A 25,792-nucleotide genomic window follows, 5' to 3' on the forward strand; every position below is an offset into this window, starting at 1 on the left:
CTGGAGTGAGAATGGAATGTGAAGAGTCAGGTTTTTCAAAACAGGGCTGGCTCGCGGCTTGACTGAGTCGCGAGATCCAGCCACGAGATAACTGAACGGCCAGTTGTCCTATTTTGTCCTATAGTGCTCCAACTAGCATGACGCTTCAACTTCTGGCATGCCTGGCACGTGTGCAGCTTCTGGCGGCTTGCAGTCGCGAGTCACCCGCGAGATCTAGTCGCGAGTCTCTGTTTTTCTTGCACATTCTTGAGCATTTCTTCACACTATCTCACTCACTACCCTTACAAGAATCCCACCTAAATATAGGGTTACTAATTGCTGAAATACAAGCAAATTTGGCACGGAATAAAGCCAACAAGATGGTTGATTAAATTCAACCTTACAATCTCCCCCTTTGGCTATTCCGTGACAAAACCCTAAAACAGACTCTAGACTTAACATGTGAGTTGGGAACAGTTGAACATAACTCATTCACACCTAACTCTAGAAACTGTGAAGCTCTTGAATCATATGAACATGAATTTCCTGAAACACAACAATACACTATGATCATTGTATGCAGAAAAGCATGAAATGCATATGAAGCAGGCATGATGTGATCAAGCAAAGATGGAGTTAAGAAACAAACCATGGCTTGATCAAACAAGCAATCACTATAAGGTAGTGACCACAATGCTCATTCACACTTGGAATGAACACTTGGTCATACAAGCTAACAAGAACAATGCAAGTCACTTGTATGCCCAACACTCAACCAATGCATAGTACACTAAGTATATGCATCTAGGAACAATCCTACAAGGGCACAAGAGTGACAGTACTTAACAGGAAAATGCATGACATTTAGTTAGAAGTACTGGTTTAACAAAGCATAAAGGCTGCATAAAGCATGGTACAAACCATAAAGCCTACAAACTAAGAAAACAAACCCTAAAAGCTTACAAAAGCAACATGGGTATAAACATAAAAAGCTGAATAACAACTTAAAGTAGAATATTTAAACTGCTTGCTGAAATCTCCCCCTTAGATAGTTTTCTCCCCCTTTGATCAAGCTATCACTCCCCCTTTTATTGTATTCCCCTTATGACATCATCTCCCCCTTTTTGTCATGGAATAGCTACATATCCTCTTCTAGCTTCCTCTGAATCTGATCCAATTGAATTTGTAGGGAGGTAAACTTCATATCCCACCGAGTGCTGTGATGGTGTAAAATAGATGTGAGTCCAGACATCTTGGTACTCAACTCGTGGACAGATGTCACAATGTTGTTGAGTTTTTCATCAAGGGAGAATGTGCTAAAACCACTGTGAGATGTGGAAGTTTCCGGTTTGACTCTCTTCTGACTATGACCAATGCTTGCGTTGAATGTACGCATGTTGATTGGACTCGGTTTTGTGCAGGGAGATTCATCTGTCGTTGGGTGAATTCCTTTGAGCTTCAAAATCCTAGAGATGAGATAGCAAAAAGGAACACATGTTCGTGACTTAGTTCGTAGAACTATTTTTTGCAAAACGTGAAAGATATAAGCACAGATGTCAATCTCAACATCAGAGATTAGGTCATGAAGAAACAAGGCACGACCGAGATTCATATACCCAGTGCTGGATAAGGGGTACAAGTTGTGAAACATCACTATTGTAAGCACTCTCAGTTTCGGAGGAAGAGAGGAAACGCTGATTGAGTTTCCATTGGATGAGAATTCCAAGTCTTTTCCAAGACCATCCCTAACTAGTTCCTCATCTGGACATAGATCATCATAAACTGGTGAGTTTTTAAGCATTGGCCGGTTGATGTGAAGGATCTCTGCCAAATATGCAGGAGAGACTGAAAAAACTTTTTCTCCTAACCCAACACTTGAGTTCTTCGCCTTCCACAATTGCATTGGCATAAAATTCTTTTACCAAATTCTCATAAGCTTCATCCAGATCGGAGAGAACGTAATTCCAATCCTTGTGGGCAAACCATTTTGGAATGTCAGTGTCATGAAGTGACGATTGATCAACAGGTCTTTCCAATAATGGTGTAGCATTTTGAAAATAATTCTCATGAGTTTGAAAGGCAGCATAGGATCTGAACTTGTTGGGATCGAACACTCCTGATGGGGACGAGTCCTTTTTGGTTTAGGTGAGTAGTCATCGACATCAATGACAGGCTCCTTTCCTTTGGGAAAACCTCCTTTCACAGCTGCTTTCTTGAATGGAGACATTTCCAGTCTGCATCATGTAATAGAGGAAAAACGAAACACAATCCAAGAGACATTATTAGAAATGGGTTAGTTTCAAACTATGGATAATGAAGAGAACCCTAAAAGCTAGATGGGAATGTCCAGAAAGTGACAATGAGTGTACGTGCGACATTAATGTTGTCACAATATAGAGTAGATCAATATATAACCACCGAAAAATACACAATGAAGACACCAGACAATCAAATACCCAAATACAGTCAAAAGATATACAAATATCATAGAGAGCACAAAATCCATGAGGAAAAAGGTAATAACTGTGAAAAATAAAGAGTAGAGGACAAAACTCATACCTTTCCTTGAAGATTGAGAAAATGGTGACAAAATAGTGGAAGATTTTGGAGTTGACCACGGTGGTGTTGAAATGTTGAAAGTGAGACCAAAAAATGAACAGTCACAGGATGCAAGAAAAAAATTAAGACCCTTTTTGAGAACTGTGTTGAAAAAGAGCTTCTTTTTGCAAACCACGAGATTTTCGCGACTAAGGTAAGTCGCCAGACAGTTGCCAGTTTCACCCGCCAAAACACTTTAAGCCAAAAGTTTTTGAAAAATTTGCTAAGTGTTTTTCACGACTGAAAGTCTCACTCGCGAGGGAGTCGCGATCTGAGCCGCAAAAATCTCTGTGTACCCCTCGCGACTGGACCTTCCACTCATGAACAAGTCGCCAAAACCGACCCGCGAGCTCGCGATTGTGGCATGCGACTTGTTTGACCTGCGATTGAGTCACCAAAACAAGGCAATACTGTTTTTGAAATTTTTAGTTTTTTTGTAAGAACAAAATACTTTCCAAAAACAACTAAAACACTCAAAAATCTTTTTGTATTTGAATTAACAAAGATTGAGCATGTGAAAACACATTTTATCAAGTACAATCACACAAATGAATATGGCATTCATTGAACATAAACTTGTATGTTGTGTGTGGATATCAACAATGAGATAGTCCTTAGTCTAATGTGAAGCTTCAATGATCAATTCAACCAAGGCATACACAATTAGCACTAGATCATGTAACCCATCTCAATTATAGAAGTATACATATATGACCTCCCACAAGACTTGATTACATAACTTGGAGCTTTACATTTGGCTCCACTTTCAATCGTAACATTTGATCTTTTAGATCCTTTTGAAACAATCACCTCTCATTGTGAGAATGATATTTGATATTTCACCTTGATGAGATAGCCTTTGGCTTTTTGAAAAATCATACACTTTATTTTTGGTCGCTTTCTCTTTTTCTTAGTCGAATACTAGTATGTGCGACAGGTTTTTGCAGCTCAATATCTCTTTACATTTGGAGATTTATATTTGGTGAGCTCTTTTTAACAAAAAAAAATAAAGAGTGGGAAGATATATAGGCACAAGTCTATGCATGTTTCAAGCTCAACATAACCATTCACTAATCATTCATGACAAGTTTGAAGATTTATTTACAACAGTCACATAGATTTCAAGATTTCTTCCACAGTGATAAAAGTGCAAAGGAACAAGCTACGCTCGTAAATGCACAAAGCCATTAGCACAAAGGTACAAGGCAAAACAAGTTTTGAGACAAAACTCAACAATGTCAATCAAACTTTTTGATTTTCTACTTTTTATGTGGTTTTTGGATTTTTGACACAAAAGAAGAAAAAGATTGATCAACAGCAGAAATGTAAAAAAAAAAACAACACAAGCAGACAAAGTAATTAACAATCAACAAAATCATGCTATACAGATAGCCAACAAAGTAGTGTGTGCCCCAACAAACAAAATAACACAATATAACTAGGTGAAGCACACATCACACAAGAGATTCAAGGAATTGTCCCAACACCAATGGTCTTACGGAGGGATTCAAACCGTGGACCATCGAGAGGCTTGGTGAAGATGTCCGCCTTTTGATTATCTGTGTGTATGAATTCAAGACACACAACTCTTTCTTCCACCAAATCTCAAATGAAATGGTAACGTATCTCTATGTGTTTGGATTTTGAATGCTGGATCGGGTTCTTAGAAAGATTGATGGCACTGGTGTTATCACAGAAGACACACATTGTCTCTTTAGGAATTCCATAGTCATGAAGTAACTTCTTCATCCAAAGAAGCTGTGTGTAGCAACTTCCAGCGGCTATGTACTCTGCTTCAACAGTAGAGAGAGACATGGAATTTTGTTTCTTGCTCATCCACGAGACAAGATTGTTACTAAGGTACAAGCAGCCTCCTGAAGTACTCTTCCGATCGTCCACACTACCAGCATAGTCTGCATCTGAATACTCGACAAGGCAAGCATTTGAGTCTTTTGAATACCACAAACCATAATTTGGAGTTCCATTGATGTATTGTATAATTCGCTTTACCGCAGTCAGGTGTGATTCCTTTGGAGCAGCTTGATATCTAGCACAAACACCAACGCTGAACGCAATATCTGGTCTGTAAGGTTGAATTTATTCAACCATCTAATTGGCTTTATTCCGTGCCAAATTTGCTTGTAATTCAGCATTTAGTAACCCTGTATTTAGGTGGGTTTGTTGTAAGGGTAGTGAGTGAGATAGAGTGAAGACTGCTCAAGAGTGTGCAAGAAAACAGAGTGTCGCGGCTGGGACTCGCGGGTGGACTCGCGGCTGCAAGCCGCCAGAAGCTGCACACGTGCCAAGCATGCTGGAAGATGAACATTCATGCTAGCTGGAGCACTACAGGACAAAACAGGACAACTGGCCATACGGTTAACTCGCGACTGGATCTCGCGACTTAGTCAAGCCGCGAGGTCAAGCCGCGAGCCACCCCTGTTTTGTATAATCCTGACGTTTCACATTCCTCTCCACTCTAGTATAAATACCCCTTTAACCCACGATTGAAAGAGAGCTTTCCAGAGAGAATTTTGAGAGAGAAACCCTAAAGAAAAACAAGATTGTTTCACACACAATCCCTACCTTAGAGTCTCATCAAAATCCCTCACTCTCTTCCTCTCCATTGTCAAAACCTTGAGAGGCATTATACCAAACCTGGTTCTCACCATTATCATCTCTGTGAGACAGGCGTTTGGAGTTCTGGGAAGCAGTTAGGAAGGAGCCAATCTTCATTGGTTGATGCTACGGTGTAGTAGTGGAATCCGGAAAGCTAGAAAAGAAAAAGGTTCGGCGCAACCTCGTTGGAGCAAGAAGCTTGGAGGGCTTAGGTGCACTGGGTAGATTAGGCTTGGAGGGTCTATTGCTGTCCTTGTATCCCAACTGTATTTTCTAGTGGATTGATTACCGCTTGGAGGGCGGCGGAGAGGTTTTTCGCCGAGGTCTTCGGTTTCCTCTTCGATAACACATCGGGTTTTATCTTTGTGTTTGCATCTTCCTTCCTCTCTATCTCTGCCTTTATATTATCTGCTGTGATTTTATTATGTTATGGCTTAGATAGTTTTTATCCTATTTCACATTATAGCATATGTTAAGTTTCCGCACACTTGTTGTTTAACATATTGCTTGTGTTGGTTAAGTTAATTTTTGGGGGTCTAAACGTTCAAAAGTGTATTGGTACACGTTTTTGAACTTTCATGGTCTACTAGCAGTAAGATAGAGTAGACTCCCAATGATACTCCTATACAAGGTGGGACTCACTTCCACCCCGGAAGAATCAACATTCAGTTTAGTAGACGAGCTCATAGGAGTGGAGGCATGTTTTTTGGAGTCTAGTCCAAACTTCTTGACAATGTTTCTAGCATTCTTTTCTTGTGAAACGAATATGCCTTCCTTCTTTTGTTTGACTTGAAGGCCTAAGAAAAATCTGAGCTCCCCCACCATACTCATCTCAAATTCTTTCTTCATCTCCTCGGAGAATTCTATAACCCGATCATCAATGGTAGCCCCAAACACTATGTCATCAACATATACTTAAGCCACAAGGAGGTAATCTTCATCATTCTTGACAAACAAAGTCCAGTCGGCATATCCCCTTTTGAATCCTCTATCCAGGAGGTAATGTGTAAGCCGATCATACCAAGCTCTAGGAGCTTGTTTTAAGCCATAAAGGGCTTTCTTCAATCTCAACACATGATCAGGAAAGTGAGGATCCTCAAAGCCTTTGGGTTGTTCAACAAACACTTCTTCATTCAGGTATCCATTTAGAAATGCACATTTTACATCTATTTGATAGAGTTTGAAGTTTATAGTGCATGCAATGGACATAAGGATTCGAATAGACTCAAGTCTTGCCATAAGAGCGAAGGATTCATCAAAGCCTACTCCTTCTACTTGAGTATATCCTTGAGCTACTAACCGAGATTTATTCCGTATTATTTCTCCATCTTCATCGGTCTTGTTTTTGAATATCCATTTAGTGCCAATGACATGAACATTTTCAGGCCTTAGAGCAAGTTCCCATACATCATTTCTTACAAATTGATTCAGCTCTTCATGCATTGACTCAACCCAATTCTCATCTTTGAGAGCTTCTTTTACCCTTTTTGTCTTAAATTGAGAAAGGTAGCAATGGTATGTTACATGATTGGCCAAAAGGATGTTTCCTTTTCTGAGGCGAAGATCTTCATCTAAAGACCCAATAATGTTGTTATCCGGATGGTTCTTAATCACTCTTGATGATGGGTTCTTTGATGTGGAGACTTCATCATTCCGTGAAATGGGAGGATGAACTTTCGGAGGAGTGAGAGGACTTGATGTTCTAGACATTGATCTTGTTTCCATTCTTGGGTTCATGGGAGTTGATTCTTCTTCCGGTGTAGATCCTTCAACTTCTATATCAAGAGTTTCGACCTCAACATCGGGTTCTTTGGTGCTCGACCCTTCTCCATCATCAATCATCTCTACCGTTGTTAAGGCATCATCAATTTTGACATTGATGGACTCCATTACTGTCTTAGTTCTCTTGTTGAAAACTCTATACGCCCGGCTAGTAATAGAGTACCCAAGGAAAATACCTTCATCACTTTTTGCATCAAATTTCCCAAGGTTCTCCCGATCATTTAGAATATAACACTTGCTTCCAAACACTCGGAAGTACTTTACTCTGGGCTTCTTTCCATTCCAAATCTCATAGGCGGTCTTCTTTGTTCCTACTCGGAAGAATATTCTATTGCCAATGTGACAGGAGGTGTTCATGGCTTCTCCCTAAAACTTTTGAGGTATTTGCTTGTTTAGTAGCATAACTCTTGCCATTTCTTGAATCATCCAATTCTTTCTCTCTACCACTCCATTTTGTTGAGGAGTTTTGGGGGCTGAAAATTCCCTTTTGATTCCATTCTTGTCACAAAATGACTTAAATCTTGCATTCTCAAATTCCTTCCCATGATCACTTCTTATCTTGTTTTGTAGTTTCTTGCAAAGGATTTCCAACTTTTCTCATGCTTCTGATTTTTCTCTAAGAAATTCAACCTAAGTGTATCTTGAGAAATCATCAATAATGACCATGATGTACCTCTTTCCTCCTAGACTTTCAGTTCTTGTAGGCTCCATTAGATCAACATGAATAAGCTCTAAACATCGTGAAGTAGCAATCACATTCACCTTGTGATGGCTTGCCTTTGTTTGCTTTCCCATTTGGCATGCACCACAAATAGTCTTCTTCACCTTTCCAAATTTTGGAAGTCCCTCAATTGCTTCAAATTTAGATACTTTAGCTACTTGTTTGAAATTCGCATGCCCAAATCTATGATGCCAAAGTTCCAACATGTCAACACGAGCACTTCTACATGAAATGGGTGCCGTAGGAACTACTCCATAGCAATTATCTGTAGTCATATTTTCCTCCAAGACTTGAATCCCTTCTTCATTGATGATTATGCATCCCTTCTTTGAGAATTGGACAAGGAAATCCTCATCACATATTTGAGTGATGCTCAAAAGATTTGCCTTCAGCCCTTTGATGTATAAGACATCTTTCAATAGAGGTAATCCAGGTATCTCAATAGTTCCTTTGCCGAGAACTTGAGCATGACTTCCATCACCAAAAGTCACATAGTCACCAACCTTCTCTTCGGGTGTTTTAAACAGTGATTTATCTCCTGTCATATGACAAGAACACCCGTTGTCAAGATACCATAAGCATGAATTAAATACCTTCAATGAGGTATGCACAAATAAGCTTGCATGAGACAAACATTCTTGACCTTCAAAAAGAATTTTATCTTCAATTTCCATGCTTCTGTTAAATTGACATTTCTTTTTCAGATTATCAACCTTCTCACACAATATTCTATTTTTTCTTTTGTACTTCTTAATCAAAGATTTAGATTCAGATATGCTATTGTGTAAGATGTGATTCTTATTTTCAAAATATTTCAGCATGTGAACAAATATCCTAGCATGTTTCTTTGTTTTTAATAACTCTAAGAGTTCATTGTTAGGACACCCTTCAAACATACTCATAGAGTCATTATCACAAACACTTAAACCACAATTCAGCATGGCCTTTTCCATAGCAACATCCATAGCAAAGGGGTCTAGGATCACACTTAGGTAATTAAACCACAGCAAGTGCATCCGCTCTGATACCAAATAAAAGTTCAAATAGTGTATAAAACACCCTTGAACGTTTAGACTCCCAAAGACAAAAATACCAATTCAAGTTTTATGACAAACAATAAGTGTGCGAAAAATGAACATAAGCTATAAACAGAATTGGTAAACAATCTAAGTCAATTAAAATCACATTCACAGCAGAAAATAAAAGGCAAAGATTATGGGAAGAGAGATGCAAATACAAGGACAACACAACGATGTGTTATCGAAGAGGAAACCAAAGCCCTCGGCGTAAACCTCTCCGCCGCCCTCCAAGCGATAAGTAATCCACTAGAAAATATAGTTGGGATACATGAACAGCAATAGACCCTCCAAGCCTAATCTACCCAGTGTACCTAAGCCCTCCAAGCGTCTTGCTCCAACGAGGTTGCGCCGAGCCTATTTCTTTTCTAGCTTCCCAGATTCTGCTACTTGACCACAGCATCAACCAATGTGAAATTGGTTCCTTCCTAACTGCTTCCCAAAGCACCAAACAGCCCTCTCACAGAAATGGATATGGTGAGAAAAGGTTTTGGTAAAATGTCTCTCAAGGATTTAACAATGGAAAGAAAGAGAGTAGAGGAATTTGAAGAGTCTCTTATGTGAAGATTGTGGATGAATCAATCTTGTTTTTCTCTAGGGTTTCTCTCTTAAATTTCTCTATGGAAGCTCTCTTTCTTTCACAGGTATAAGGGGTATTTATACTGGGGTGAGAATGGAATGTGAAGAGTCAGGTTTTTCAAAACAGGGCTGGCTCGCAGCTTGACTGAGTCGCGAGGTCCAGCTGCGAGATAACTGAACGGCCAGTTGTCCTATTTTGTCCTATAGTGCTCCAGCTAGCATGACGCTTCAACTTCTGGCATGCCTGGCACGTGTGTAGCTTCTGGCGGCTTGCAGCCGCGAGTCAACTGCGAGATCCAGCCGCAAGTCTCTGTTTTTCTTGCACATTCTTGAGCATTTCTTCACACTATCTCACTTACTACCCTTACAAGAATCCCACCTAAATACAGGGTTATTAATTGCTGAAATACAAGCAAATTTGGCACGAAATAAAGCCAACAAGATGGTTGATTAAATTCAACCTTACACAAACTCCACAACTCATCTGCAGGCTAACGCCTCAACTTCCTCGCTGTCCTGTACCTGAGGGCCATCTGATACTCGACAGTCCCAATCTCCATCAAGTGGCGGATGAAGAGCTCTATTTGTTGGATAATTCGACATCCATTTATCATAAAAAAAACCCGAATACTGACACCATCCCCAACCCGCCAACAGTAGCCTCTCTTTAGGATTAGTTGGGCAGCAATCAAACTTTTCCAAACATATGAGCTGTTAGGAACATCAGTAGCCTCTAAAAATGAAACCCGAGGAAAATCCCTTGCCTTAAAGCACTTATAGATCAAAGACTCCTGATCTTGCAAAAGCCTCCCCTTGTTTTGCTAACATAGCCAAATTAAAGCTCCTTATGTCTCGAAATCTCATTCCACCCACTTTCTTAGATTGAGATAATACACTCCAACTCTTCCAATGTATTTTCCTTTCATTGTTGACCTACCCCCACCAAAACCTTGCGTACATTGCATTCAAATCATTGCACAATTTCATCGGTAATTGGAAAACGGTAATTGGAAAACGCCCATAGTGTAAGTAGGAATAGCTTAAGCCATGGCTTTAATGAGGACTTCCTTCCCTGCTCTTGATAATAACAATCCTTTCCATCCTTGTATTTTCTTCCATACTCTTTCCTTAAAATAAGCAAACGTTTGGTATTTTGATCTACCAACCATAGTGGGCAACCCAAGATAGGACTTAAAGCATACCACTTCTCTTATTCTCAACACCTCTTTAATCCTTTCCCTCTGTTCATGTTGACATCCTATTTTGCAACCCGCATTTAACCTCACATGGAGGATAAAAGGGTAATTCCACCTTGAAAATATGCATCTTGATTTTAGTCATTAGATCTTTAATCTCATTTCACCAAAATGATTTTGATGTTGTAACGATTAAATCGATTGGTCATAAGCCCGAATCGGATCACCAAATTGAAAGTTATCATTAAATCAAGTTATCATTAAATCAAGTTTTAATGGCTAAGATGCATCATCACAAATTGAGTCCGACTATATGTGATTATGAACAATTGATTTCAATTAGTTATAAGTATAATCAATTTGAGATCAATGATGTGTCATAATTTGATTGATTAGGACTATAATATGGTAGGGTTGCACACACCTAATTAACTAGACAGTTAAACATTAATTATTCAATGAGTAATTTGTGCAATTATCTTTTAATTAGAATAAATTTGGAACCAATTAAGTCTGAAATGGGAGTGATTGGAGCCATTTAATGTTAATTGAGAGCTAATTTGAGACCTATTAATGTTAATTGTATTGAAACCATTTTCTAACAAATGACCTCTACTCACTATTTCATCAATATCTCTCAGAATATTTTGAATCTGTGAATGAGATTAATTTTCCCAGAAACTAGACATCCGGTGCTTCAATTTGAGCACAAGAATGAGACAATTCCGATCAGAATTAAGTCAGATATGATTTTTCGAAATTGGCTCTATAGACTATTATAGCAGCTACGGGAAAACCGAACTTTGCTTGCTCCTCACTCTCATCAATCTCCACATTTAATACATCAAATTTCCCCAAAGGCTAAAATGAGGTCTAGGTTCATGATTCTTTTTCAACCTCTCATTAAATGGCATTCCATTCATATTTCCCTCATCACTACTACATAAAACCCTCATCTTCTTCATTTCAAAGCACACAAAAAATCCCTCTCTCTTCTTTTCTCTTGAGTTCTTGTGAAATTGAGTAATCTTGTCATATCTTGGCCTTTTTGAGACTCAAGGTATTGAGTGAGACTTACTCTCTCTCTCCTAGCTCTTCTTTTCCTCCACCCTTAGGACCTCCATCCAGAGTCCCCTCCTCCACCATATGGATCTTGCATGAAGGTATAATCCCCTTCCCTAATTGTTTGTTTATGTTACCATGATGAGAATTTAAGATTAAAGCATGATAATTCCCTTGAATATGTTTGAATGTTTTTAGTTGTTCTTATGTATTCTTCACATGTTCTTGGTTGTTCATCACATGTTCATACATATCACTAGATTTAATCTTAAATTCACATCAAAAAATATGAAAAACATGTTTGTTTAATAATTCTTTCAAATCCTTGAATCTAGGTTATCATCATCCACACACATTCACTAGAATTTATTTTTTAATCCAAATGCAATGCTTAATAAATTGAATTAGGGTTTATCACATGCACACACATTAAATTCAACATGTAAATTGATTGATATATTGGATGATATAATATGAATGTTGGCCACCATAGTCTAGAAGACCGATTTCACCGGGCAAGGTGGGTGCCTAACACCTTCCCACCTTGTAACATAGCCTCCGAGCTTAGATCAAGTGCTAGTAGATCAAATGCTTATCCATGTAATTTTCTATTTTTAGATTGTAACTAGGAAACAAAGTCATGTACTTTATCTTAAATTGTATCTAGGACCAAAGCCATGTAATTTTCGTATGATCAATGTAAATTCAATTTCAAATTAATAAAATGAGGAATTTTTCAATTATGGTTTTCTTATTTTTCCAATAATTAAATAAGTGGCGACTCCATTGTAAAATCCTTAATCTAAAGGAAAAAATATAACTAGTTAAACCTCCATTTTGAGAGGCAATAACATGACTCCACCCATTCACATGGGTTTGGCCCAACATTCTATAAAAACGGGCTGGGGGCTCGGTCTCTCGCAGTGGCGACTCCACTGGGGATATTGATGGCTAAGCTTCAATTCGATTATGATGACCAACCATATCATTGTTTTTTTTTATTGTTTTTTGTATATAATATGTCTAATATGTTATTATATTACATGTCATGCATCATTTGCTTGAATGAAATTTATTTTATTTGTGTGCTAACCCAGAAGCCCGGTAGTATTAGCCGTGGATTATGGTCTTCTTGAGATTCACATACCCAGTGGTGAACCTACCACCCACCGCGACAAGGATCATCATGGTTATGCCATGGTGGTTCATAGGGACAAACTGTACCGTTTGGACCAACGTGGTGCTCCTGGTGTCACAAGTTGGGAGGCACGACGTCCTAGCATGTAGGGACCTTTAACCTACCTTGTACCCATGTTGTAATGACCCATAGAACCTACCTTTAGGTCGGTCCATGTTAATTGCATTGCATTATGCATGTGTTTGGCAGTTGTTTGAACCATGATGAGCCTACGTCCAACGCTTGAGCCCATCATAATTGTTTGAACCTTCTACGCTATGAATGAATTCAAGCCCAAAGGCCTGTGATTGAACTCTACTTGGTAGGGAAACCGAAAATTGTTTCTTGAATCATTCTAAGCTCAATACTTGAGCCCATCAAATGTGTATTCACATGATCAACATCAAGGGCCAAAAGTTCACAAGATACATGCCTTCCAAGTGTAAGGTCAAGCAATTTCAAGCAAATACCAAATGATCATATGGTTCAAGCCTTCCAAGTGCAAGCCCAAGCCATTTCATCATAATCAAGGTTCAAGCACACCAAGCCTCAAGCATCCTAAATGGACCAAGAAGAAGCAAGTGGCCCAACTTTGCCTCACTCCACATTTGGTTTGCAACATCATGGTTAAGCTTAAAGTTTATTTGTTTATTCCATGTTTCTATGTTTCTTTGAATTCAAAAATTTTATGTAGCATTTAATGAGCTTTGTTTGTGTATATATATTAAAAATCAAAAAAATTCAAAAAAAAATTCAAGATTTCCAAATCTTTCCCAAAAAAGGGAAAAATTTTCAAAAAAAAAAAAAAAAAAAAAAAAAAAAAAGCCTTTGGATTAGGGGCATTGAGCCCTTAAGTCATTAAAAAAAAAATTCTTTGAACTATGGGCATTGGACTTCCTAGTGACTTTTTCAAAAAGGCCCATTTTTTCTTTCAAAGATTTCATGATTCTTTAAAGTCTTCTTTTCAAAATGGTACATGAGGATCCCTTGGAAAAAACTTTTTCTAAATTGTGATGTTTAAAGGCTTGAACAATCAACTTGTACTAAGAAGGGATTAATTTCATTTGATCCGTGTAAACACTTTTGCTAAATTACTTTGAATAAAAGAAGAAATGGTCTTACAAGGCAATCAAAGAAACTCTATCCATCAGAAAATTCAAAAATCTCATGCATTCGTTCCAAATTTCTGAAAACTTTTGTGTCTCCAATAGAGCATTCATTCTTTTTCTTTTAAGAGGAATTTATTAAAAGAGCTCAAGTCACTGTGCCTGCAAGCAAGCATTACTAGGGATAGGAGGTCGTCTTTGGTAAAACAAGATTATACCTTAATACCTAGAATGATCATTATCCGTTGCTAGCCCATTTGAGCCTTTAAACACTTAGCCTCTTTTTCGCATGAACCTACTAAAATCTAAACCTAGGGTGGGAAAATTCAAAGTATGCATGCTTAAATCTCATATTGAGGAGGAGTTGACCTTTTAGCTTTGAAGCTAATTGATAAAACTCTCCTAGAAGACATGAAAGACAAGTAGAGAATTCATTAAGCTAAAGATAAGAGATCACCAAAGTAAAAGGAGTTTTCACTTAATCAAGGAAAGAGAAATGAAATTCCATCAATGTGAGAGAAAACAAAATGTGCATCAAGTTTGAAGAACCTAAAATTCATCATACCAAGAAGAGTAGAAGGTTCACCCAAAAGAAAGTTCATCAAAAAAGGAAAAGATTCATCAAGCACAGAAAGGTGCAAGTGCATTGAGGCAAGAAAGAAGTCTAGAGAGTGCATCAAAATGACCAAAAATCATTAAGCTGAGAAATACAAGGAGGGCAAAAGGTCCCCAAAAGTTCATTCAATCAAGAGATGAAAGACAAAAAAAAAAAAAAAAAGGAAAAAGAAAAGAAGCCTACTAGGCTGAAAACCCAAAAGGGCGGTCTAGGCAAAAGTTAGGGCCAAAAAGGAAAGAAAGGAAAAGAAAGCCCGCTAGGCTAAAAACCCAAAAGGGTGGCTTAGGCAAAAGTTAGGGCCAAAGAAAAAAAAAAAAGGTAAAATCCTAGCAAATTGGAAACTTGAAGATGTAATCCAAAAAGAAAAGGATTTTACAATATGAAAGTCTAGAGGTATGATTCAAGATGAATGAGCATAAAAACAAATGTTGATACAAGTGATCAATGAAGATTAGAGAGAAGATGACAAAGAAGAAATGGGACAACTCCTCCAATACTTGATTTTTGAGTAATGCATACTTATGGGAAACATCATAGGAAATTTTGAGCCTTTTATATCTTTCATTTCATAACCCAAACCCAGCCTACATTACAACGCATGAGTAAAGACCTCCTTGAAGTCTTGCTAGTTGTAGGCGCATCTTAAACTTTAATAATATTTTTCTCTTGAATTAAAAAGGAAAAATGCTTAAAATTTTCAAACCCCACATGATGATATGTCCGAGGACAAATTTTCTCAAATTCTCAAATCCTCAAAATGACTCAAAAGAACTTCCAAACCTGGAGCACTCTCTTTGTTTGCACCCAACAATGTGATTCATAAATATTATCACATTTCATTTCTTGATTACCTTTGGAGACTTAATCTGACGATGTTCAAAACGATGAAGCAAATTTGATTACATGAGTTTAATGATCTTGATCCTTCTTAATCAAAGAGATTTGTTTGATTCTTAAACACTTTGATCTGCCAAAATGGTTGTTCAAAGGATCACCTCTTGTTCATTAAAAAAAAAAAAATCATTCTTTTTCAAAATCCAGTTCTCTTAAACTACATCTTGACCTGATCCTCTATGACAGAGGTACGTAGGCAGCCTTGCAGAGGCCCAGTCCCATTCACCCAAACAACCTTGAAGAACAAAGTCAAAATAATGTGACAAAATTGTTTGGGTGCATGTTAGGTTAAGCCCATTTGTTTGCATTAAGCATGTTTAAACTTGGTGCGTTAGCCTATTTATATTATGTGTAAGTTTTCACGATAATTGGTTTCTAACAAGCTAGGGAAAGAAAGCCTTTTTGTAGGAACCAAGAATGGCGGACCATGATCTTCTTTTATGTTCCCCAATGGTCACAACATCAAAAGAATTCAACTTCAATTTAAGCACGGAATGTGCCCCAAACTAGGGGCATTGGCTAAGTACTTCCAATTCATTTCAATGAATAAATCCATTGCTAAATTGAAATTATCTTTTTACAGGAATTAATCAAGGACTTAACAATCCGCATCAACTTCCAGCCAAAGTTATTCTCATTCAAAGGATAGGTTTTTCAACCCAAAAAAAAAAAAAAAAAAAAAAAAAAAAAAAAAACTCATCATGAATAAATCTTCATCACCTTCACTCCATCTTTATCTTCATCTTCTTCACTTTTTATAATGAACAAATCATCATATTTCAAAAAAAAAAAAATAGAAGGAAATTTTCAAAAAGGACCTTAGGACTAGGGGCATTGGGCTCGTACTTCTTAAGGTTACTTTCAAAAAAAAAAGAATCAGCAATCAAAATTTTCAATTCCTTGAAAAAATTCAAGATTTCCAAATTTTTCAAAAAAAAAAAAAAAATCATCAATCAAAATTTTCAATTCCTTCAAAAAATTCAAGTTTCCAAATTCAAAAAAAAAAAAAAAATTCATGAACAGAAGCTATGATCCTTTTCCATATTTTCCGGTGGTGCAACATCAAGTCAACTGTCCACCCTCAGCATTCATCGAAGCATGGAATATGTCCAAAACTAGGGGCATTCGCCAGGTATGCCAACTTCTTTTCAATGAATAACTCCGTTACTAAATTGAAAATGTTTATTTTGCAGGTACTAGTGTAAAAGGCCATACACATCGACATGAGCCAAGATCCAAAAATCCTAGGTCCTCTTAAAACATGAGTCAGGATCCAGAACCTTTGGTCCTCTAAAAACATGAGCCAAAGCCCAAAAAACCTTGGACCTCTGAAAAACATGAGCCAAGATCCAAAAATCCTAGGTCCTCTGAAAACATGAGCTAGGATCCAAAACCTTTGGTCCTCTAAAAACATGAGCCAAAGCCTAAAAAACCCTTGTTCCTCTGAAAAATATGAGCCAAGATCCAAAAATCCTAGGTCCTCTAAAAACATGAGCCAGGATCCAGAACCTTTGGTCCTCTGAAAACATGAGTCAAAACCTTAAAAACCCTTGGACCTCTGAAAAACATGAGCCAAGATCCAAAAATCCTAGGTCCTCTGAAAACATGAGCTAGGATCCAGAACCTTTGGTCCTCTAAAAACATGAGCCAAAGCCCAAAAAACCTTGGTCCTCTGAAAAACATGAGCCAAGATCCAAAAATCCTAGGTCCTCTGAAAACATGAGCCAGGATCCAGAACTTTTGGTCCTCTAAAAACATGAGCCAAAGCCTAAAAAACCCTTGTTCCTCTGAAAAACATGAGCCAAGATCCAAAAATCCTAGGTCCTCTGAAAACATGAGCCAAGATCTAAAACCTTTGGTCCTCTGAAAACATGAGCCAAAACCCAAAAAACCCTTGGACCTCTGAAAAACATGAGCCAAGATCCAAAAATCCTAGGTCCTCTGAAAACATGAGCCAGGATCTAGAACCTTTGGTCCTCTGAAAACATGAGCCAAAGCCCAAAAAACCCTGGGTCCTCTGAAAAAACATGAGCCAAGATCCAAAAATCCTAGGTCCTCTGAAAACATGAGCCAGGATCCCGAATCTTTGGTCCTCAAAAACACATGACTAGAATCTCCATATATTCTTGACCTCAGGTAAGCATGTCTTGTACTCATTCAAAAAAAAAAAAAAAAAATTGAATGCATGAACTACGTTTGGACCTGATTCCCCCACCAAGAGGTACGTAGGCAATCTTCCCTGAGATTCGGTCCACATTTTGATTCACTACATGACCGTCTGCATTTTTATCTACATGCATCATACATTTACCACGGTTAAATACTGATTGCAAAGTTAGGTGTCTCTTTCATACATTGACATTCGGTTTCAAGCTCTGCCAATGAGGGGTATTCTATTGACACCCTATTTTGTAACCCGCATTTAACCTCACATGAAGGGTAAAAGAGTAATTTCATCTTGGAAATATGCATCTTGATTCTGGTCATTAGATCTTTAATCTCATTTCACCAAAATGATCTTGATGTTGTAACAATTAAATCGACTGGTCATAAGCCTGAATCGAACCACCAGATTGAAAGTTATCTTATCATCAAATTAAATTTTAATGGCTGAGATGCACCATCACAAATTGAGTCCGACTATATGTGATTATGAACAATTGATTTTAATTGGTTATAAGTATAATCAATTTGAGATTAATGATGTATCATAATTTAATTGGTTAGAACTATATTATATGGTAGGGTTGCACACACCGAATTAACTAGATAGTTAAACATTAATTATTCAATGAGTAATTTGTGCAATTATCTTTTAATTAGAGTAAATTTGGAACCAGTTAAGTCTGAAATGGGAGTGATTGGAGCCATTTAATGTTAATTGAGAGCTAATTTGGGACCTATTAATGTTAATTGTGCTGAAACCATTTTCTAACAAATGACCTCTGCTCACTATTTCATCAATATCTCTCAAAATATTTTGAATCTGTGAATGAGGTTAATTTTCCCAGAAACTAGACACCCGGGGCTTCAATTTGAGCATAAGAATGAGACAATTCTGATCAGAATTGAGTCAGATATGATTTTTCGAAATTGACTCTACAAATTGTTACAGTAGCTATGGGAAAACCGAACTTTACTTGCTCCTTACTTTCATCAATCTCCACATTTAATGCACCAAATTTCCCTAAAGGCTAAAATGAGGTCTAGGTTCATAATTCTTTTTCAACCCTCATTAAATAACCTTCCATTCATATTTCCTTCACCACTACTATATAAACTCCTCCTCTCCTTCATTTCAAAGCACACAAAAAACCCTCATCTCTTCTCTTCTTTTGAGTTCTAGTGAAGTTGAGTAGTCTTGTCATATCTTGGTCTTCTTGAGACTCAAGGTATTGAGTGAGACTCACTCTCCCTCTCCTAGCTCTTCTTTTCCTCCACCCTTAGGACCTCCATCAAGAGTCCCCTCTTCCACCATATGGATCTTGCATGAAGATATAATTCCCTTCTCTAACTGTTTGTTTATGTTGCCATGATGAGAATTTAAGATTAAAGCATGATAATTCTCTTGAATATGTTTGAACGTTTTTATTTGTTCTTATGTGTTCTTCACATGTTCTTGGTTGTTCATCACATGTTCATGCATATCACTAGATTTAATCTTAAATCCACATAAAAAAATATGAAAAACATATTTGTTTAATAATTCTTTCAAATCATTGAATCTAGGTTATCATCATCCACACACATTCACTAGAATTTATTTTTCAATCCAAATGCAATGCTTAATAAATCGAATTAGGGTTTATCACATGCACACATATTAAATTCAACATGTAAATTGATTGACATATTGGATGATATGATATGAATGTTGACCACCATAGTCTAGAAGACCGGTTTTACCGGGCAAGGTGGGTACCTAATACCTTCCCACCTTGTAACATAGCCTCCGAGCTTAGATCAAAGGTTAGTAGATCAAATGCTTATCCATGTAATTTTCGATTTTTAGATTGTAATTAGGAAACAAAGTCATGTACTTTATCTTAGATTGTATCTAGGACCAAAGCCATGTAATTTTCCTATGATCAATGTAAATTCAATTTCAAATTAATAAAATGAGGAATTTTTCAATTATGGTTTTCTTATTTTTTCAATAATTAAATAAGTGGCGACTCCATTGTAAAACTCTTAATCTAAAGGAAAAAATATAACTAGTTGAACCTCCATTTTGAGAGGTAATAACACGATTCCACCCATTCACATGGGTTTGGCCCAACATTCCATAAAAACGGGCCGGGGGCGCGGTCTCTCAAAGTTCACCCATCGTGTTAGTGCTAAAAAATACATAACATTTCTCAAAGTTAATGCATTGACTTGATGCAACTACATATGTCTGCAAAACATCAGAGATAGCTTGCAACTCTTCCAAATTAGCCCGTCAAAAAAGTTGTGACTCATCCACAAATAAAAGGTGTGAAATGCTGGGAACTCTCCCACAGATAGAAACATCATGAATCTGCCTCTCCCTTTCTGCCTTAGCTAGTAGAGATGAAAAACCTTCTACACACAACAGAAACAAATAGGGTGATATGGGGTCACCTTGCCGAATTCCCCTTGTAGGACAAATCTTACCATAAGCCTTGCCATTAATACAAACTAAGAATGTAGGAGTTGTCACACACTTCATAACCCTATCAATCCACACATCTAGCAAACCTAATCTAACCATAATACCCCTTAGAAAAGACCATTCAATCCGATCATACGTCTTACTAACATCCAGTTTCAGAGCTAAATAACCTCTTCTGCCCGATCTTCTATCATGCATGGAATGCAAAGACTCATATGCCACTAAAATATTATCAGTAATCAGCCGATCCGGTACAAAAAGCACTTTGATTGGGTGATATTAGCTAAGGAAGAATAATTTTTAGTCTATTGGCCAACATTTACGCTTCTTAAAAAGTAATAAGATATGAAAAAAAAATATATACATATATATATATATATATATATATATTTTTTTTAAAAAAAACCCCAAAACACTCTAAAATGTAATAACGCTGAAATTGGCCGAAATATTCCGTTTCACTAAATTAATCGGAACGATATTCATAACACTGCTCTTTAAGGATCCCCCAGGCACTAGAAACAACCAATGGCCACTCGATTCCACATAAAAAATAGACAATCTCCAGCCCCTCATTATAAATAAACACTACTATGACTATCCTTTACAATCCCAAACTCAAAAGACATCTTTTAACTAAAAAAATTGCTTTGACAAGAAGAGATGATATCTCTTCATATCTTCCCTCCATTACCTTCCTCTCAAGATCCTAAATTTATCTCAACCCAATTCCTCAAACCCACCAAAATCCCTAATTTCACAATCCTCAACCTTCACCACGAATACTTAACCTTTGTCTCAAAACCCCCAAATTTCCCAGGGTTTAACAACAAAACCCACTTCCAGAAACTTCAATGCCATGCCATTAAGGACTCTGGTGAAGACAGCAAGGCTGTGTTCGAATCTAGTGGTGGTGGTAGTGGTGGTGGTGGTGGTGGTGATGGTGGGGATGATGAGCAAGTGGAGAAGAAGAGTGGGGGTTCTGGGCCTTTGCCAGAATGGCTGAATATCACTTCTGACGATGCAAAGACGGTGTTTGCGGCACTGGCGATATCGCTGGCTTTCCGGTCCTTTGTGGCTGAGCCGAGGTACATTCCTTCGCTGTCCATGTATCCTACATTTGATGTTGGAGATCGAATTGTTGCGGAAAAGGTAGGATTTTGTTTTGGCAAAAATTTAAGATTAGAAATAATGTCATTATAATTTTTACAAAATATTCCACACTGTGAAGTGTTAAGTTAGCAAGTTGTTAATGTTAAGCGATAAAGTGGAGGGTCCAAATGAAAATCAATAAAAACTTGCCAACTCAACCATTATGAAAATGTTGTAAAAATTGTTACTACAGATTGAAATTATCTTAGTGCTGCAAATTTTGCAAACTTAGCAAGTTAATTATTTTATAGTCTTGTTGTTATAATTCTTGCTTACATGAAAAAAAAAAGACTAACTTGGTACGTTCATTCCATAGTATTGTCGTTATAATTCTTGCTTATATTGCAAAAAGGACTAACTTGATGCGGTTATGATTTTTTAAGGGTCAATAAATTGATTTTTAAATTTCAGGTGACCCAAATTTTAGGGACCAATAGGACATTATCACCTTTTTTTTTTTTTATTCCATGTTTGTGGTGATGAGGTTTGGATAGTATTCATGGGTGTGCTTTTGAGTTGGGACATGGATTGCGTGCTTGCTATTTAAAAATCTGAGGTTGTGTTTCTGTTTAAAGGTAATATTAGTTCAAATTTTGAAACTTTAGCGTGTGATTGTGGCGTTTTGGAAGGGTTTGGATAGGCTCAGTGGGAAGAAAGAAATGAAGTAGTTATAAGATGTATGGAAAGTAATAAACAGCCTGGGGTGGGAAAGTTCCTCAGTTGCCTAAGTTAGTCTCTTTGATGGCAAAAGTATTTTGATTTCTCTTTTTTTTAGTGGAGATTCATCATGGTTTTTTGAAATTTGAGGTCTATATTAAGGTGAGGGTAGATGTGAACGTGACAATGGGATAACAAAACAGATATAGAGGTTGAGTTTAGGAGCAAGGTTATAGGTGGATCAGCATTCAGCAGAGAATTGGCTTGATTGCAGAATTTGTTTTGCAACTCTTTAGCAAGTGACTAACTCAATTATCAATTTATCTATCTCTTATTGTGGGTGAACCTGATGCATTATTGTGGGTGAATTGTGGTCATTTTTGTTTACTCTTTTGGGGTTTCTTGGATGCCAAAAATCGCTTTTGGCGTGTTGCCAAGGAAGATTTCATCATTGTAGAAATTGAAATTTGGAAGGCTACTCCATTATGTGTGTGGACCGACGTGTGGTGTACCATTTGGTGAGAGAGGTATAGTAGAACTTTTGATCATGTTGAATGGCCTATTCATGTAATTGAGAATATGATGTTGTGGTCTTTGTGTGAGTGGATGCCTGTGCTCAACTGCATCACGTGCATATTGTGATGTGATCTATTTCCTCATGTAAAATTACTTTTTAGTTACAAAAAAAACTGATATATGTAATTTCCAATTGTAGACATGCTAGCTATTTTATATTTGTGAAATCCTCAAGTAAATATATATATATATATATATAATCTACAGCCTATAAGTGGAAAATTTATTATGTCTATCCTCTGCCTGATTGCTTACAATTTAATCACTTCTAGCCTTGTAAGCTTCTTCCTGAATTCTTAATCAGATATGCATAGTCTCTAATGGACCACTTTGTTAATGGTGAAAGTATAATGTAAATTATAAGCTTCAATCTTTATTTCAAAACATTGACATAGATACATGCTTTATTATAGTTGTGACATGATTATCTTTCAAGATTTTTAATTTTGAAGTGCATGCACATAACAAATTTATGTGTTGGTGTTCTCAGGTTTCGTACTACTTCAGAAAGCCATGTGCAAATGATATAGTAATATTTAAAAGTCCACCCGTACTCCAAGAAGTAGGATATACTGATGATGATGTATTTATTAAACGAGTTGTTGCCAAGGAAGGTGATGTAGTGGAGGTGAGATCAATATATAAGTACACTTATGCATAATACTCTGTTGTCTTGCTTCTTTATTTGCATAGTTCTTGCTACTGCTGATCACATACTCTGTTACTGAAAAAATTGCCATGGCATGTTGTAATTTGGTTTTGCAAGAACCTGGAAAAAATTAACGAAAAAATGGAAAGTAATCCATAGGATATGTTCCTTACTTTTTGAAAATATTTCATCTTATTATAATTCACAGGGTGTTTTTAAAATATTTCATCTTTTCTTAGTTTGCATTACAACTTAAATGTTAAAAATCCACTATCATATATGTTTCTTGATTTGTATTTTTTGAGTGTATGCGTTAGAAGTTCTCATTTTTGTCTATTCCTTCTAGTTCTTGTAGGTGTGTATATGCATATGCATGCATTAAAAGTTATACTTTTCTCTTTATTTATATCCATGATGGTTGCCATTCTTATATATGCGTGGACAAACACATTTATGTCTTGCATTTATAAGTTTGTTAATGTGTGTATGTGGGTGGTCGATTGTCTGAATGTAATTTTCGGTTAGATATCACATTTGACCATCCCTAGCTAATATGTTGAGGATCCATAGTCAATCCCAAAATTTTGGGACTAAGGCATTATTGTTGTTGTATACAGTATTGCTGAAATCAGGGAACCTTTTTTTTTTTTGGGGGGGGGGGGGGGGGGGGGGGGGGGGGTGTTGGTCAAGTGAACGCCTTTGACCCTTCACAGTAAGAATTGTCTTTATAGTCCCTTCCATCTTTCTTGTTCACATTCAGATCTCAACTGTGTCCTAAATCTTAAAGTTAATGGGCATAGGAGAACATGTAAATGAGTGCATATTTACCAAGTATGTCTATCTATTAATTGTCTTTGGATATCTTGATTGCTGGAAACCAAATATTGGCAAATATTCTGATTGCAGGTTCGTAAAGGGAAGCTTATAGTTAATGGGGTTGAGAGAAAAGAAAATTTCATCCTTGAACCACCTTCTTATGACATGACACCGATTGTAAGTATGCTTTTCCCTTGGTCAGTGAGGAAGTGGGAAGCATAATATTCGCTATAACATCTCCACATTAGGAAAGTTGGAACTAACATTGAGCTTAAGCTGAAAGAAAATTATCATTTGAGCAAGAAATTCGTGGTGCCTTTTGTTAAAGACTTGAATTGTAAAATTTTGGCAACCGCTGTTAATTTTGAAACTCTTTTACTCATGTTGTGAATTTGCACTACAGCGTGTACCAGAGAACTATGTCTTTGTGATGGGTGACAACCGTAATAATAGCTATGATTCACACGTATGGTAAATATTAATATATTCTAATCTCACAATTCTTCAGTTTCAAGATTCGTTAACTTGGATACACTGGATTCCCCACCCCCCCCCCCCCCCCCCCCCCCAAAAAAAAAGAAAAAAACCTCCTTTTTCTTTTCTTTTCTTTTCTTTTTTTGTTCATTATATGAATTGTATTTTAATAGGGGTCCTCTGCCAGCCAAGAATATAATAGGAAGATCGGTATTACGGTATTGGCCCCCAAACAGGGTTGCTGGCACAGTTCTTGAGGCTGGCTGTGCTGTTGACATGCAGGAGAGCAGTCCAGTGTCTGAATGAAATCCAGCCCTGAGGATGCATCACCCATCAAAAAGGAAGGTTTATAACTGGATTTGCTCCTCTGATTTTCTTTTCCTTCCCTCTTGTGATTTCACCTTTTATTGTGCATCACCTCATTGTAATTTGTATACCCCTCCAATGTCTTCTGGTTGTTTAAAAGAAACCTGACTTTTATATTACATGGGCTACTATTTTTGTCAAGCCCTAATGTCAAAGTCACTGATGTAAATTTGCATTGAATCAATAGATTTCTTAAATTTCATTAATTTAATTGCTAACCTCTCTCTCTCTCTCTCTCTCTCTCTCATCACAGAAAATGATGAATGTAATACAAACCAATTTATTCATCTCCCCCAATCAATATATATATATATATATTATTCATCTCCCACCTTAAAGCAAGCATGAAGCAGCTGGAGAATGTTATAGGAATTTGTCAATTTGGTTCTCCAATAGACAACAGCTATGTACGTCTATATTGTGTTTCTATCGTTTAGAGGCGAAGGTGGTGTTTATATTCTGCCGCATTCTTTGTCAAGGATTTTTCTAATGGGCTTCTCAAGTTATTATGCTGCGCATAAGAACCAAAGGAAAAGGCTGCTAACTCTATTTCTAGCAATATTAGCATAAAAGCTCATTATAAATAATTGCTCTCTCTTCAAAATGGGATTTTTTTTTCCCCCAACAATAGTCAATAGGTGGTGGTGGTTAGGGGTGTCAATGTTCAACCCAATCCGCAAGCATGACACGAACTCAACATGGGTTTTTGCGGGTTAGGGTTGGGCCTTAATGGGTTTGGGTTATAAATGAGTCGACCTGAAAGCGACACGATAAGAAACGTATCATAATCGGGTCAACTTGCGTAACCCACAATAGACATGTTTAACACGCCAATCTATTTGTATTAACTTGAAATAACTCACTTAATACAACTTATTTAATTCGTATAACAAATAAATATTCATTTTATTTTAGATTTATCAAATACCTTTTATATCCAACATATATTTAAATTTAAAAAGAAAAGTGAGTAATTACAAAAACTTACAAGGAATATAATTAGAAATTAAAATTTTACAAACCGTAGATCTCTAAACCCTACAAACCATAAATCTCTAAACCTTCTT

At 37.0% G+C, this 25,792-nt stretch overlaps 1 protein-coding gene across 5 annotated transcripts; it reads left to right on the forward strand.

Annotated features, from left to right (window-relative positions):
* Window positions 1–20,567: 20,567 nt before the first annotated feature.
* LOC126713737 (chloroplast processing peptidase) lies at window positions 20,568–25,312 on the forward strand. 5 transcript variants are annotated; one of them, XR_007651407.1, is made up of 7 exons: window positions 20,573–21,187; window positions 22,911–23,048; window positions 23,976–24,062; window positions 24,289–24,356; window positions 24,533–24,704; window positions 24,979–25,005; window positions 25,043–25,312. XR_007651407.1 is itself a non-coding variant. In XM_050413583.1 (5 exons), the coding sequence occupies exons 1-5, from the start codon at window positions 20,699–20,701 to the stop codon at window positions 24,663–24,665; spliced, it is 915 nt and encodes a 304-aa protein (XP_050269540.1). In that variant the 5' UTR covers window positions 20,573–20,698; the 3' UTR covers window positions 24,666–24,931. The 5 variants fall into 5 exon arrangements, 3 of the variants coding, with proteins under 3 accessions (XP_050269541.1, XP_050269542.1, XP_050269540.1); XR_007651408.1 differs by lacking the exon at window positions 24,289–24,356 and having other exon boundaries at window positions 20,569–21,187; XM_050413583.1 differs by lacking the exons at window positions 24,979–25,005; window positions 25,043–25,312 and having other exon boundaries at window positions 24,533–24,931.
* Window positions 25,313–25,792: the final 480 nt, after the last annotated feature.

Source organism: Quercus robur, chromosome 2 (assembly GCF_932294415.1).
Source record: "Quercus robur chromosome 2, dhQueRobu3.1, whole genome shotgun sequence".
NCBI classification, from domain to species: domain Eukaryota; kingdom Viridiplantae; phylum Streptophyta; class Magnoliopsida; order Fagales; family Fagaceae; genus Quercus; species Quercus robur.